General features: G+C 40.8%; 1 protein-coding gene across 1 annotated transcript in view; it reads right to left on the reverse strand.

The window, feature by feature from the left end:
• Dnah3 (dynein, axonemal, heavy chain 3) overlaps nt 1–15,749 on the reverse strand; it is a 173,966-nt gene that overhangs the window by 101,229 nt on the left and 56,988 nt on the right. The window contains exons 27-32 of the mRNA NM_001370806.1: nt 12,785–12,899; nt 10,065–10,263; nt 7,743–7,851; nt 7,409–7,522; nt 6,334–6,510; nt 335–426 (exon numbers count right to left, since the gene is read on the reverse strand). Coding sequence (NP_001357735.1) covers nt 335–426; nt 6,334–6,510; nt 7,409–7,522; nt 7,743–7,851; nt 10,065–10,263; nt 12,785–12,899 — 806 coding nt within the window. The remainder of the gene's footprint in view (nt 1–334; nt 427–6,333; nt 6,511–7,408; nt 7,523–7,742; nt 7,852–10,064; nt 10,264–12,784; nt 12,900–15,749) is intronic.

Consider the following 15,749-nt stretch of genomic DNA (forward strand, 5'->3'; position numbering starts at 1 on the left):
TATCTGAGCCTTTTCTCAGGAATGGGGTTAGGAGCAAAACTAAGGCCATATGTTCTCAAATCAGCTAGAATAAAGTTTCTTGAGTTTTCTTTTCTTCCAATGATCTACCTCAAATCTACCACACATGGAAAAAAATGCTTTTTAGGACTATCTTTTTGTTTTCTTTTTTCTTTTTTTTTTCTTTTTTTAAAAATTCATTAAAATAGTTCTTTGTTTACATTTCAAGTCCCCCATTACCCCCCCCCCCCACACACACACACACTCAGGAAGGAATAAAGAAAGAAATTTTTAGGACTATCTTGAACTCACTATAATGAAAAGAAATGTAACATACCTTCTGGAGTCCAGAAATCCCATAGAATAGAGGGAGATTTCTCCAATAAGAGCATAATCTGGCACCATCATGGCTACTGTTCGGAATAAGGCCTGGAAAAGAAATAATCAGATACAAGATAAATACTTAGGAAAGTCACATCTATAAGACAAATAGGAGTCATGTGATCATCCAGTCAACCCAGTGACAATCAAGAGAAGAAGGGCCAGAAGACAAGTTAACTCAGATAGACAAACTCTGTGCTGACTTGGACCAAGTTACATGCTATTGCACTGGGTATCATTGCTGTATTCTGGTTTTACAACTATATTTTACTCTTTGTCAAATGAGGACATTTTATAGCATCATTCAACTCCCCAGAATTCAGTAGGATGTCATGCCATTTAAGAATGCAAGACCAAAACACAAGAATTCTGAAATCAAGCAAGATCTGATTTGATTTCTGTTCTGATGCAGACAGTTTGGGAAGTTATAGAATCCTAAATTTCAGCCTTTTTTTTTCCCCAAAATGAACTAAAAGCTTTAACTCTTCATAGGAATATCCTGAGAACAAACGATACAGTATCAGTGAAGTATTCATGAACAAATGTGGCTCATAGTTAGGAATCAATAAATATCAGCTACTCTATTATTGTCTCAGAACTTAGAGAAAAGGGACTTGCATGACTCTTATAGTTAATTAGCTGGAGAACCAGGACTAACTCAGACTTCCTCACACCATTGCTTACTACTTCCTATAATGCCTGTCTCATGTAATTTTTTTGTGCAGGTCTAACATGGCTTTTGGCTAAGGTTAGTGCAGAGTCGTTACAACAGCTAGGTATAAAAAAGAGAAATGAAGGTCCAAATTCTACTTTGACACTCACCAGCTTATATCAGCTAACCTAGACAGACCTTGGTAAAGGGGAATCTCAATTTAAGAATTACCTCTATCAGATTGATCTCATGAGCATGCATTTTCTTGATTTTTTTATCTATGTGAAAGGACCCAGCTAACTGTGAGAGTGCTAGCTCTAGCCTGAGCTATTAAGAAAGGTAGCTGAGGGTGCCCTGGGCAGACCTTGAGGGAGAACTCCACAGCCAGTCCCACAATACCCAGAGGAAGATCCAATCCCAGGTGCTCTAACACTCCTAGGATCATAGGATCAGTGGTGAGAAGGACACATCTGCCCCAACACCATGAGTAACTGGGACCAGGAGGACTCATATACCCAGGAACTCCACCCAACCAGTGGCATAGGTTCCTTCTAGTCTAAGCCGGTGCCCTGAGCAGACCTTGGGTGCTAACTCCACAGCCAGTCCCACAACACCCAGAAAAAGCTCCACTCCCAGACACTCTAACACACCCAAGCCCTGTACAGGATCCCAGGATCCCAGGAGCTTGGTCACACCAGAATCTCAGGGTCCCAGAGGCAGCTTGACTCCCAGGAGCTCTGACACACCCAATTTCTCAGGATCACAGAATTACAGAATCAGAGAGACAATTGAACTCTGAGGAGTTCTGACACAACTAGGATCACAGGAAGGACAGGCTCCAGTCAGATATAGCAAGGGCAGGTAATACTAAAGATAATCAGATGGTGGGAGGCAAGCATAAGAACATAAGCAACAGAAACTAAGGTTACTTGGCACCATCAGAACCCAATTCTCCCACCATAGCAAGTCCTGGATATACCATCATACTGGAAAAGCAAGATTCGGATCTAAAATCACTTCTCACGATGGTGATAGAGGACTTTAAGAAGGACATAACTCCCTTAAAGAAATACAGGAGATCACAGACTAGAAGCCCCTAAAGAGGAAACACAAAAATCCCTTAAAGAATTATAGGAAAACACAAACAGATGAAGGAAATGAACAAAACCATTCGAGATCCCAAAATGGAAATAGAAACAATAAAGAAATCACAAAGGGAGACAACCCTGGAGTTAGAAAACCTAGGAAAGATATCAGGAGTCATAGATGCAAGCAATGCCAACAGAATGCAAGAGACAGAAGAGAGAATCTGTGGTGCAGAAGACACCATTGAAAACATTGACACAACAGTCAAAGAAAATGCAAAAAAAACCAAAAAAAAAAAAAAAACAAAAAACAAAAACAAAAACAAAACAACAACAACAACAAAAAAAAAAACCCAAAAACCCAAAAAGCTTCTAACCCAAAACATCCAGGAAATCCAGGACACAATGAGAAGACCAAACCTAAGAATAATAGGTATAGAAGAGAGTGAAGATTCCCAACTCAAAGCAGTGGTAAATATCTTCAACAAAATTATAGAAGAAAACTTCCCTAACTTAAAGAAAGAGATGTCCATGAACATACAAGAAGCCTACAGAACTCCAAATAGATTGGACCAGAAAAGAAATTACTCCTGTCACATAATAATCAAAACAGCAAATGCACAAAACAAAGAAAGAATATTAAAAGCAGTAAGGGGAAAAGGTCAAGTAACATATAAAGGCAGACCTATCAGAATTATATCAGACTTCTCAGCAGAGTCTATGAAAGTGAGAAGATCCTGGGCAGATGTCATACAGACACTAAGAGAACACAAATGCCAGCCCAGACTACTATCCCAAACAAAACTCTCAATTACCATAGACGGGTAAAACAAGATATTCCATGAAAAAAACAAATTTATACAATATCTTTCCATAAATCCAGCCCTACAAAGAATAATAGATGGAAAACACCAACACGGGGCTGGTAAGATGACTCAGCGGTTAAGAGCACCGAATGCTCTTCCACAGGTCCTGAGTTCAAATCCCAGCAACGACATGGTGGCTCACAACCATCCCTAACAAAAATCTGATGCCCTCTTCTGGAGTGTCTGAAGACAGCTACAGTGTACACACATAGAAAGAAAGAAAGAAAGAAAGAAAGAAAGAAAGAAAGAAAGAAAGAAAGAAAGAAAGAAAGAGGGAGAGAGAGAGAGAGAGGGAGAGGGAGGGAGGGAGAGAGAGAGAAAGAGAGAGAGAGAAAGAAAGAAAGAAAGAAAGGAAGGAAGAGAGAGAGAAAGAAAGAAAGAAATCTTTAAAAAAAGAGAAAACACCAACACAAGGAGGAAAAGTACACCCTAGAAAAAATCAAGAAAGTAATCTTTCAACAAACCCAAAAGAAGATAGGCACACAAACATAATTCCATCTCTAACAACAAAAATAACAGGAAGTAACAATCACTTTTCCTCAATATCTCTTAATATCAATAGACTCAATTCTCCTAAAAAGACATAAACTAACAGACTGGATATGTAAACAGGACCCAGTCTTTTGCTGCATATAGGAAACACACCTCAGTGACAAAGGCAGACACTAACTCAGAGTAAAAGGTTGGAAAACAATTTCCCAAGCAAATGGTCCCAAGAAACAAGCTGAAGTAGCCATTCAAATATAGAATAAATCAACTCTCAACCAAAAGTTATCAAAAATTATAAGGACGCTTCATACTGGTCAAAGGAAAAAAATCTACTAAATGAATTCTCAATTCTGAACATCTATGCTCCAAATGCAAGGGCACCCACATTCATAAAAGAAACTTTACTAAAGCTCAAAGCATACATCACAAACCACACAATAATAGTGAGAGACTTTAACACCCCACTCTCAGCAAATGGACAGATCATGGAAACAGAAACTAAACAGAGACACAGTGAAACTAACAGAAGTTATGAACCAAATGGATCTAACAGATATTTTTAGAACATTTCATCCTAAAGCAAAAGAATATATCTTCTTCTCAGCATTTCACAGTACGTTCTCCAAAACTGACCATATAATTGGTCACAAAACAGACCTCAACAGATACAAGAAGATTGAAATAATCCCTTGCATCCTATCAAATCACCATGGACTAAGGTTGGTCTTAAATACCAATAAAAACAATGGAGAGCACACATATACATGGAAGCTGAACAATGCTCTATTCAGTGATAACTTGGTCAAGGAAGAAATAAAGAAAAAGAAAGAAAGAAAGAAAGAAAGAAAGAAAGAAAGAAGGAAGGAAGGAAGGAAGGAAGGAAGGAAAGAAAGAAAGAAAGAAAGAAAGAAAGAAAGAAAGAAAGAAAGAAAGAAAGAGAAAGAAAGAAAGAAAGAAAGGAAGGAAGGAAGGAAGGAAGGAAGAAGGAAAGACAGAGGGGGGAGGGAGGGGGGAGGGAGGGAGGGAGGGAGGAAGGAAGGAAGGAAGGAAGGAAGACAGGAAGAAGGAAAGAGGGGGAGGGAGGGAGGAAGACAGACAGACAGAAAGAAAGAAAGAAAGAAAGAAAGAAAGAAAGAAAGAAAGAAAGAAGTAAAGGCTTTTTAGAATTTAATGCAAATGAAAACACCTCATACCCAAACTTATGGGACACAATGACAGCAGTGGTAGGAGGAAAACTCATAGCTCTCAGTGGCTCCAAAAAGAAACGGAAGAGAGCTTACACTAGCAGCTTGACAGCATACCCGAAAGCTCTGGAACAAAAAAAAAAAAAAAAAAAAAAAAAAGCAAATACACTCAAGAGGAGTAGAGGGTAGGAAATGATCAAACCAAATAGAAACAGAAAGAACTAAAGAATCAACAAAACCAGGAGCTGGTTCTTTGAGAAAATCAGCAACATAGATAAACCCTTAGCCAAACTAACTAGAGGGCACAGAGAGAGTATCCAAATTAACAAAATCAGAAATGAAAAGGGAAAATAACAATGAAGTATATCTTAAAATAACTATTGTTTGTTGAATATCAACAGTTGAAAATATTAAAAACATGTTCTAAAAAAAAAAAAAAAAAGGCACGCGGGGATGAGGGGTAGCTGAGCAAGCCGGGGTAGTGTTCTTTCAATGGTTTCTACTTCAGTTCCTGCCCCTAGGTTCTTGCTTGAGTTTCTACCCTGACTTCAAAGATGGACCATGAGTTGGAGGTGTAAGCCTAATAAGCTCACTCATCCTACAAGCTGCTTTAGTCAATGTTCTACCACAGCAACAGGAAGCAAAAAAGGATGTCAATCTACAGGGGAGGAATGCTTGATATCTTCTCGCTTCCTGGATACTAATCTTAATGTACTTCGAGCAGGTAGAGGAATATGTACTAAAGTCTGTGGTGAGGGTGTGGCCACATCTCTCTTATCACGTCCATCCAAGGGGTGGAACAATCCATAAACAAGTATTAGAAGTCTCTCTCTCTGGTCACATTCTTCCCCTGAAGACCTAACCGTCTTATATCTTTTGAGTTTGTGCCTCCATGAAAGCAGCATCCCAAGACCATCTAGGTCCATGTCCTACGGAAGAGAGCCTATTTACCTTTCTTTCTTCCCTTTCTGAAGCACTCTTCTTCTTCTATTAGCAACCAGGGCTTTTACAGTGGCTGTAGCTCAGGACAGATAAGCAATAAGTGCTGGGTACATATACTCTTGCTTTGGCTGTACTGGGTCAGAACAGTATGTTTTCTAAAGGAAATGACTTAGGCATTACCATTTTAGTAATAAAGGGGGTTGATGGACATGGGTTGCTCTAGGTTTGCCAAATTTCTCTGCATTGAAATTTGGTGTTCTTTCATAAGATCGTTTGTCATAAGTCAGGACGTAACAGTGCTAAATTCCTATCCTCTCCTGGAAAAAAACAATGAAATGTAACAACTCCTCAGTAACAGTAAGGTTGATAATAAGAGGTGGCTGTTGCCTTAGCATTCACCTGCCTTTACCATGCCTAGCCTACTTCTCTTTATGTCACTTGTCTGACTTCTGTAGGTAATTGAAACACTGACTGTTACTATAACTTCACTGGTATTCACTTGCCATTCTTGTTTGTGTATTTATCCTTTCTCATTTTGAGACCTTGTTGGGGAGGTAGTCTGGTGCCAAGTATTATCTTAGCACCGTTGTCATTCCACTAGTTTTTCACCCTGCTCATAGCTGAGAAATATTAGCCATTTCTACTACTGGGCTGTCCATGAGATCTTCAGGGGCATAGTCTAGAAATTTCAACACTGTAAATACATCTATGTTATGTAATTCATTGCCAATATTTACCTTGAGGTTATCTGGCAGCTCAGCCCTGCCAGCATACCCAGGATTCATGGTGATGAAGACAGCACAGGTTGGGTTCAGTGAGAGCTCAGTGCCTTCAAAGATGAACCTCTTCAGCTTCCTGATAATGGCTTGCTGGATGCTGAGAATCTGTTGGGCTACCACTGACAGTACTTCCACCTGTGCAGAGAATACCCAGCTAAGGTGTGCTCTGACAGTGTGCCCCCCTCACCCAGCAAGAAAGGGCCTCAGCCACCTGAGAACTACAGCTTTATATTCCAAATGAGGACCACGAATTAGGGCTTTGGTAAAGAAAAGGAAAAGTGTGGTGTGCGTGCGTGCGTGCGTGCATGTGTGTGTGTGTGTGTGTGTGTGTGTGTGTGTGTGTGTGTGTATTGTGTCGGCATCCACTAGGTGCAAACTCATGCTTATGTTCTTGAATTTCGCTCTCTATCTAAATAGAATCAATTACCCACTCTTCTGTAATGTGTTTTTAAAATAGTTTCACTTTTTTGTGATATATTTTTTAAAGATTTATTTATTTTATATATATGAGTACACTGTAGCTGTCTTCAGACACACCAGAAGAGGGCATCAGATCCATTATAGATGGTTGTGAGCCACCATGTGGTTGAACTCAGGACCTCTGGAAGAGCAGTCAGTGCTTTTAATCGCTGAGCCATCTCTCCGGCCCATGATATTGATTTTTTTTTTGAAACCCTACTTTAGACTTCCATCATATTTTGTTTGTTTCATTTAAATTTTATTCCTTTTATTGGATTGAAACTATTTAAGAAGCAAGATAATTTCTTACTCATCTTTGCCTCATGAACTCATGCAGTTATTGGCATGCATTAACCCCAGATAACTTCTGAACAAGTCAATAGATGGATATGATAGGAAGGTTGGGTGTGTTTAAAATACACACCCTTGTGGCTCTTTATGTTTAGTGTATTAAGTACCAACTCCTTGCAAGGGCTATACAGAAGACACAGACTTTATTCCTAAGAGTTGAAGAGCCCAGAAAAAGACCCTTCATGTCCAATCCCTCTATCATGCCCCCTAGAAGGAGTGTTACCTCAATCCTGTTGAATTCATCAAAACAGGCCCATGCTCCAGCTTGAGCCAGCCCCTTGAAGAACTTGCCCATGGCTTTGTAATCCAAGCCGTCAGAACAATTGAAGACCACACACTAGAAAGCGGGAAGATCGGAATTAGTTTCCTCATAGCTGAGTAACCAGAACCAGGAGCCAGGATCAAGGCTCCTCTTTCATTCTACCAAATGCACTGGGGTCCTACTTTGCCTGTTAGGCTAAATAACCTTGAATTTCATACTTACGTGGTCCAGAGAGTGGAGTGATAGGAAGAAAAGGGTAGAGACGGGGGTGTGGGGTGTGGGCTGACTTCCATACCTGCTTGGCCAAAGCTTTAGCCAGATCTTTGGTGGTTTCTGTCTTGCCTGTCCCAGCTGGACCCTCTGGAGCACCTCCAAGGTTCAACTTCAAAGCTCCCATTAGGGTCCTGAAAGGGAAAAAAAAAATCCAGCAGCTTAGTGTGTAAGTCCTGAGACCCAAGACACTGGGTTTTGTTTTGTTTATTTTGAATTCTACAAATAGGTAGATGTCCCCTTCAATTGTATGATCAATGCATCACCTTTGTAAGAAGTTGGTTTGGTTCAGCATTGTGATCTCTGAGCCCCACACAGTGTTTGGTGCATGGCAGGGGACACCTACACACAGTTGCCTGAAAGAATGACTGGATGGGTAATAGAATACTTGGATTTAAATGAACCAAGTAGAAATGAAAAACACTCCAATCCTACATCCCAAAGCTCATCAACACGAATGGAGTGGAGACAAAGGATGGTATGCGACTCATTGGGTGATGACCTGAGCTTAGGGACTATATTTTGATTCATCTCATATCCTCAGTGGAAAGAACACAGAACCTGGCAGGTGCAAGACAGATGTTAGAAATGAATGATGTGGAAATTCTCAAAGTCCTTGGTATTAGTCTCTATAACTTCAGTAACACAGTAACTTGTTATTTTCTGAACTTGTTTCTTCAGCCCTAATTAAATTTGGGGTGGGCTGATGTTATGCATAGTGCAAAGGGACCATCAACACATGACTATTCTTCATGACTGAGCTAATAATAATGTGTGGTGGTTAGGATGTTTGATAAATGAGTAGATTATAGTTGTTTCCAGCACAGGGTGGGAGGGATATGAATGGTTATGTCAGATGACGGACTTTGTTCTACTGTTATAATTACTATCATGTGTATCATTTATAATATGCTTAAGATCTAAAGGCTGTGCAATAGAATGGATCTCCAAAAGGAAATTGCTGGATGATGAGCAGATGAGTGAGTGATGAATTAAATAACAAATCACAGAAAACAGGGGATGGATAGTAAATGGGCAAATGAATGGACAGTACTCAGTTCTCAAAATATGTACAAGTATAAAAGGGGCAGGGTAAGTGCCTTAAGCCATCAAGGAAGTCCACATGGAAACTACACTGGATTCACTCAAATCAGAATGGCTGTCATCAAGAAACACAACAACAAATGCTAGCAGGGACTAATGTGGAAGGATAGGAGAATTTAACATTTGTACAATATTGGAACTGAAGTCTATGTGCCTCAGAGATATTTGCACATCCATGTTTACCATGATACTATTTATAGAACATAGTTAGAAATCAGCCTTGATGTCCACCAATAGATGAGTAGATTAAAAAATATGTGGTATATATAACAAAACAGAATTTTATTTGGCCATAAGTAAGAATAAGGTTTTGTTATTGGTAGGAAAATTAAAGGAACTGGAAACTATCATGTTATGCAATGTAAACCAGATTCAGAGAGAACAAATACCATGTTTTCTCCTGTGTGTGGAATTTAGACATTTAAGTAGAAAAGGGACTACTTAGGAAGAGAGGGCTCAGAAGAGGTTGTTGGAACAACAAGACAAGGTGTTCATAAACATAGTATATTCTTGTATGAAAATATAACAAAACCTATTGTATTCTATAATTAATATGTGTTAATCAAAAGAAAACACATGATTGAAAAATTTTAAAGAATCTTAAAGAATAATACTTTGAAGTAATAGTCTGTAATCTGTACTATAAGGAAAATTGCAAAAGCAAAGAAAAATCCAAGCATTAACAACATTGGAAAGTTAACAAAACACAGGGACCTAATACTAGGAATTGAAAGGAATGTGGCCAAGCACTGGCTAAGAGAATCTACTTGCCTCTATTAGACTGGGGTTATTGGTTTTATTTTCTTGCAGTGTTGGGAATGGAACCCCAGGCCTAGCCTGCTTGCTAGTCAAACCCTCTCCCTCATAGCCACGTCCCCGGCCTTGCTTGCCTGTGTCTTGACCTTTGTGGTCTATCCTATGTCCACGGACTCTTCTGGTACCACCTTGAGTTTTGTTATTGCTGACTTTTCTGCTTAAGCACCACGTGACTATCTCACTTACACACCAGTGTTCTGCTAACCGGTTCCAATACATTAGTCCATACTGGGATTCCCACTGGGTTGCCATTTCCAGCCAATTCCATACCCCTTTGTAGTTAGTGCTAACGACTAAGAGCAAACTTCTGAAATGTGAGTTTGAAACAGAGAGAGTAAGGAACCCAAGATCCCATGACCTTCCTGCCCAGTGCCTTTCCTTCCTGAATTCTCTCCTTGTCCTTTTTGCTTGGGGCTCCAGAGTTTACCTGTAGCAGCGGTCTGTGAGAGGAGTGATCACTAGCCGGGGAGAGTTTCCCAGGTACTCGTAGCCATACAAGGCTTCTGTGGTTATCATTTGCACATGAACGTTCTTTTCCGTCCAATAGTATCGTAGCTGTGAAATCCACTGGAAGTCATTTAGACTGTTGATATGATCATGCCTCAGTTTGGCCACCACATCACGAGCTAATGGGACACCATGCAGAGACACACACATACACACACAGGGAGTCATCAGAATTATTTGTCCCCATAGACTCCTCAGTTAGAGGAAGATGCTATTAAGGTCCCCGTCTCCACACTGTTTCAGGTTCCAGTATCTTTCTGGCCTACTTCCAGCCTACATGTAGTAGAAGCTCTTACAAGCTGGACTTTGATTTTTTTTTCCCCCAAGAAAGGCTGAGTGGTCTTCTCTCGGGGAATAAAAGGCACTGCATGTATACATTTTGAAATCAGATTGCCTGGTATAGTGGTTAATACCAACTGTTAACCTGACTGGGTCTAGAATCACCAAGTTTCTGAGCACGCTTAAACAGATTATCTAGGTTAGGTTAACTGATGTGGGAAGGCCCACTCTAAATATGAATGGCACCATTCCTTGGAATGGGTCCTGTCCTGGACTGAATTTTTTTTAAAAAGGAGAACTCTAGCTCAGTACCAGTGTTTGCTGCTCTCTGCTTCTTGGATGTGGAGGTAAAGTGGCCAGATGCTACACATTCTTGCTGCTGTATGTTCCCCACCATGGAGGTCTGAACTTTCAAACTGCCAGAATAAACACTTCCTCTCTTCAGTTCTTTGACCAGGTATTTTGTTGTAGCAGTGAGAAAAATAACTGATATACCTAGGTTCAAATACTGCTTTTTTTTTTTTAAATTGCTCAGTTTCCCTGTGTCTTGGTCGGACAATCTGTATGATATAGTATCTTATATCACCTGCAATGGTTATGAGGACTGTGGTGGTTTGAATATGCTTGGCCCATGGGAAGTGACACTATTAGGGGGTGTGGCATTATTGAAGGAGGTGTGGCTTTGTTAAAGAAAGAGTGTCACTGTGGAGGTGGGGCTTTGAGGTCTCCATGCTCTGTGGAAAGAGACCCTTCTACTGGCTGCCTGCAGAAGACAGTCTCCTTCTGCCTGCCTTCAGATCAAGATATAGAACTCTCCGGTCCTCCAGCATCATGTCTGCCTGCACAATGCCACACTTCCCACCATGATGTTAATGGACTAAACCTCTGAAACTGTAGCCCCAATTAAATAGTTGTCCTTTTTAAGAGTTGGTCTTGTCACAGCAATGAAACCTTAACTAAGACCAGGACTAAATATAACTGTGTGTTTCGGCAAACAGTGAGTGTGAGGGAAGGACAGCACCTGAGCCAACTGCCAACATATAAAAATATTATATAAATGTGACTTAATGTAACTATTCTGAAGCTCATGGGGGTAAGGGCGGGACAGACCCAGAGGCTTTGCAATATAGTCACCCTGAATGCTCACACATCTCCAATATGACCTTTGGGGCCTCATCCAGGCTTCTAGGACGCCCTAGGACAATGATATCATCTTAACCTGAGACAGCATGGGAATGTATCCAATGAATTCATGGTTAGAAAGTGTCTTTTCTTCCAGCCCTAGGAGCCAACTAGGTAATATATTTCTAGGCTTCTTTCTCCCTCTCATAGGATTTCAAAGCTAACTTACTTACAGTGATGATCCCTGGAGTCAAAGAGTAGCTACAGGCTTATAAAAATCACTAACTGGCTTTTATGTGCTAATGAGATGACAGTTGAGATCTCTGAGCTAGTCTGCATGAGGGACCAGCTTGGAGTTGTCTTCACCCTGCAGTGTGTATGCAAATACATGTATATGTTTTTTGTTATGTTATTTATATGTATGTAAATACATACATGCTTGTGAACCTAGCCACTTAAGGAGATGCTGGGCTATAATCATGTCTGCCTTCCTTACTTCTACCAGGTGGGTATTTGGCCATGTGTGAAGAGCAGATTCTCCCTCCTCTTTCTCTGACTTTATAGGCATCGCTCTGCCTGAAATCAGGCTGAAATGAGCACCAGTCCCAAGGGAATAGATACTATGACAAATTAGTTAGCTGGTATATGAGAAAGAAAGACCTTGTTCCTAGGCAACCAGTCTGGTCCATCCCTAGTTTCCTTGGTGATGATAGAGTCAGGGTGTGGAGGTGGTTTATTTTACATAAAGACCCCACTTCCTCCTCATCTTCCTCCTCTGTTTTCTTTTTGTTTAAAGAAGAGCAGAAAGGCATAGTCTCTCACCACCTCCCCCTGCACCACCACCAATGTCCAGGCCTTTGAGTGTGGAAGCAGAGGGAGGAACCTTTGCTACTTCCAAATGCAGTATCTCCTAACAACTGGTTCTTAGCCTAGGAAATGTTGATGAGAATGAAAACGCATAAACACTTAGCACACAGCTCAGCACCTGGTGAATATTCAGCATCAGGAGCTGTGTTTAACCAAAGGAAATCATTCCCCAAGCTGGTGCCTCTCAGAGACGAGAGCCCTGCTTAGTGCATGGCTGTGATGGGAGAGGCTTTGGCACTGGGCTCTTCTCAGCACTCTCCTTATCTCAGATAGACTGGGGAGCCCTGAGTCATCCTATTTAGGAGAATCAAGAGACATGCCCAGCCAGCCACCATTCCTGGACTGAGCAATGCCAAGAGTCTGCATTCTTACCATGGACATCGATGACAGTGAGGGCTCCCAGAGTGAGCCTCGCCCCACTGCTCAGCTTCCCTCGAACCAGCTCAACGATCTGTGCGATCTGGTCATTGCTCTTTTTCAGAAAGTCCTGGTAGGGGCACAGGAAGAAACATTCAAAGTGGACTCTCCTCCAGCCATGCCAATGCCCGCCTTGAGGGTTGACATCATATACCCTCCAGTGGTCCAAGCCTGATCTGGATGCCATTCCTCAAACCATCCTTTTCTCCATCCCATACTTGAGCCTCAAAATGAATCTTGTGCGAATTGAAAGAGGCCACACTACCTCTTCTGTTTTATTTTTTATAACATTGTGGGAAAGGCAGAAATATAGAGGCCAGAATGTACAATTGCAAATGCTTGGAGCAAAGAAAAACTAACTGTGAGGGAGGAAAGGCATTTGGAGCGATGAAGAGCTGTCCTTCATCTTGGACACAACTGTACTTACATAATTGCATGCGTTTGTCAAAACACAGAACTATGTGTTGAAATGGCTGACTTTTACTATTATACCGCGTCAGATCAAATGAGGCACAGGGAACAGAACGTGCTGGTTTAGAACATTACCTATGAGTCACAGCACCTGGGTAGCTGAGGCAGGAGGGGAATAGCCTGGGCTACACAGGAAGGCACTACCCCATTAAAATAAGATGAAGAAGAAGAGGAGAAGGGAGGGAGGGGGAGGAGGAAGAGGAGGAAAAAACAAAACACAGCATATAACCCTAGACAGAGTCTAAGCCTAGGACAAAGCTAAGCATTTAATAGGGCAACTGATTAAACTGGCAAAGTTAAAAGGTCTATAGACATTAATATATCAATGTCGATCATCATACTTTGGTTATCCCTTATGGTCATATCTGAGGAAATCCAGGTGAAGAGTATATGAGAATTCTTTGAATTGTTTTGCGACATTATATATAAGTCTGATATTTCAAAAATGAAGAGGCTATAAAGTAAAAAGTGCATCTTAAAAAATAAGTAAAAAAAAAATGGGGGGGGGGACCACCAGAGTTCAGATTTCATCATTTCCATTTCCAGCACTGTGCTTTTGATCCTGTGTGGCCCTCCGAGTGTATGAAATCTGTATTGTTACAACTAAGCTGGAAAGCTCTCCTGACGGCTGAGACAGCATTTGAGAAGCATGGGCACAATGTCTGATATGAGTAAGGCTCCCAGTGAATAGTGATGCTATTGTTAGCAATAGCGTGCCCAGCATGCAGAAACGCAGACATTCCTAATGCCCTCATTGGCCATGAACTGCTGTCTGATGCTGTGGAGATGCCTCCACAGTGCTCCAAATCTCCCCTCCCCACCCCACAGCTGTTCTCCAAGCCAGGCTGCAGAAACATGTCAAGGATCTGAGACTCCTCGCTTCTTGTCAGTCAGGTTAGTTATGGATTCAAGCAGACTCAGCCTTTACAGATACAAGAGACAGAGCATTCTCAGGCTTAGACAGTGCTGATGGTGGTGTTGCAACTTAATTTTCAGGCCTTTTATCAATATGCCAAGTAATTATGTTCCCGAATGTTAAACTGAAAGGTTATATTAATGGATTTTGTGTAAACTATATAGTTTCAATTTGGAACTTATACATAGCACAAGATAGGATTGTAATCTATAATACTCTGTGAGTTGAGGCAGTGGAAGGATTTGGAAAAGAAGACAAAACCAATCAGTTAATTTTTCGTGCAATACGGTCAGTGGTGATGCATACAGATTTCCTGTTCATATAAACCTGTCAAAACGTGGATTTCTATTGCTTTTGTGTGGAATGGTATTGGAAATATTAAAGCAATGTTTTAAAAAGCTTCTGCAATGCACCATGCCTTTCCTTCCTCTTTCCAGGGCTGGGGATGGAGCCCGGGCTTTGTGTATGCCAGGCAAATGCACTACTACCAAACTATGCCACACTCTACTGTGCTCTTCATCCTTAGAGTTTAGCACATTCTAATTCCTCTCTCTGGAACAATATCTCTTGTATTTTCTACTTGACCAGTTGTCACTCATAGTTCAGATCCCTTTTAGACAATGATTTTATGGGAAATCATCCCAATACTAGTCCCTCTCTGATTTCCTCTCTCCTCTTGCATCTCTGTTCTTTCTTTATCACAGCTCTAAGCCAGTGGCCCTCTCTTCCTAAGGATTTACTTATTTAATTTATGTATGTGTGTACACTGTAGCTGTCTTCAGAAACACCAGAAGAGGGCATTGGGTCCTATTATAGATGCTTCTGAGCCACTATTTGGTTGCTTGGAATTGAACTCAGGATCTCTGGAAGAGCAGTCAGTACTGTTAACCGCTGAGCCATCTCTCCAACCCAACCAGTGCCCATTTAACCCCCTTAGTCAACTGATCATAAATCCATGGAAACAGTGGCAGTATGATTATCTTATTTATCTCTAGTTACTTCTGCCTAGTAGCAATCTCAGCACAAAGCAAATACCAAACCAATATTATTAAATGAATAAATGGATTATGGACAGATGGGTGAAGGGAATGAGGAGTAGATAGCTGAAATAATGGACATTATGTGGGTAGATGTATGAGTGGATGGATAGATGGATAGACAAACAGATAGACAGATGGGTGAATAGATGGAGATTATATATATTATATATATATATGTAGATAGATATAGAAAGATATACAGACAGACAGACAGATGGATAGAAAGATAGGTAGGTGAGTAAGTGGGTGGGTGGATGGATGATGGATAGGCAGATGGCTGAATAAATAGATGGATAGACAGACATGAGCAAATGAATGGAGAAGTGGATATATATATATATACATATATATATATATACATACATATATATGGATACATAAATGGGTAGGCAGATAGATGGTTATTTTTGTTATGATGGTTACAGCACCAGATTCCTGTAGAAGACTATGTAGGGTTTTTGTGTGTGTGTGTGTGTGTGTGTGTGTGTGTGTG

This window comes from Mus musculus, chromosome 7 (genome assembly GCF_000001635.26).
Source record: "Mus musculus strain C57BL/6J chromosome 7, GRCm38.p6 C57BL/6J".
Classification (NCBI taxonomy): domain Eukaryota; kingdom Metazoa; phylum Chordata; class Mammalia; order Rodentia; family Muridae; genus Mus; species Mus musculus.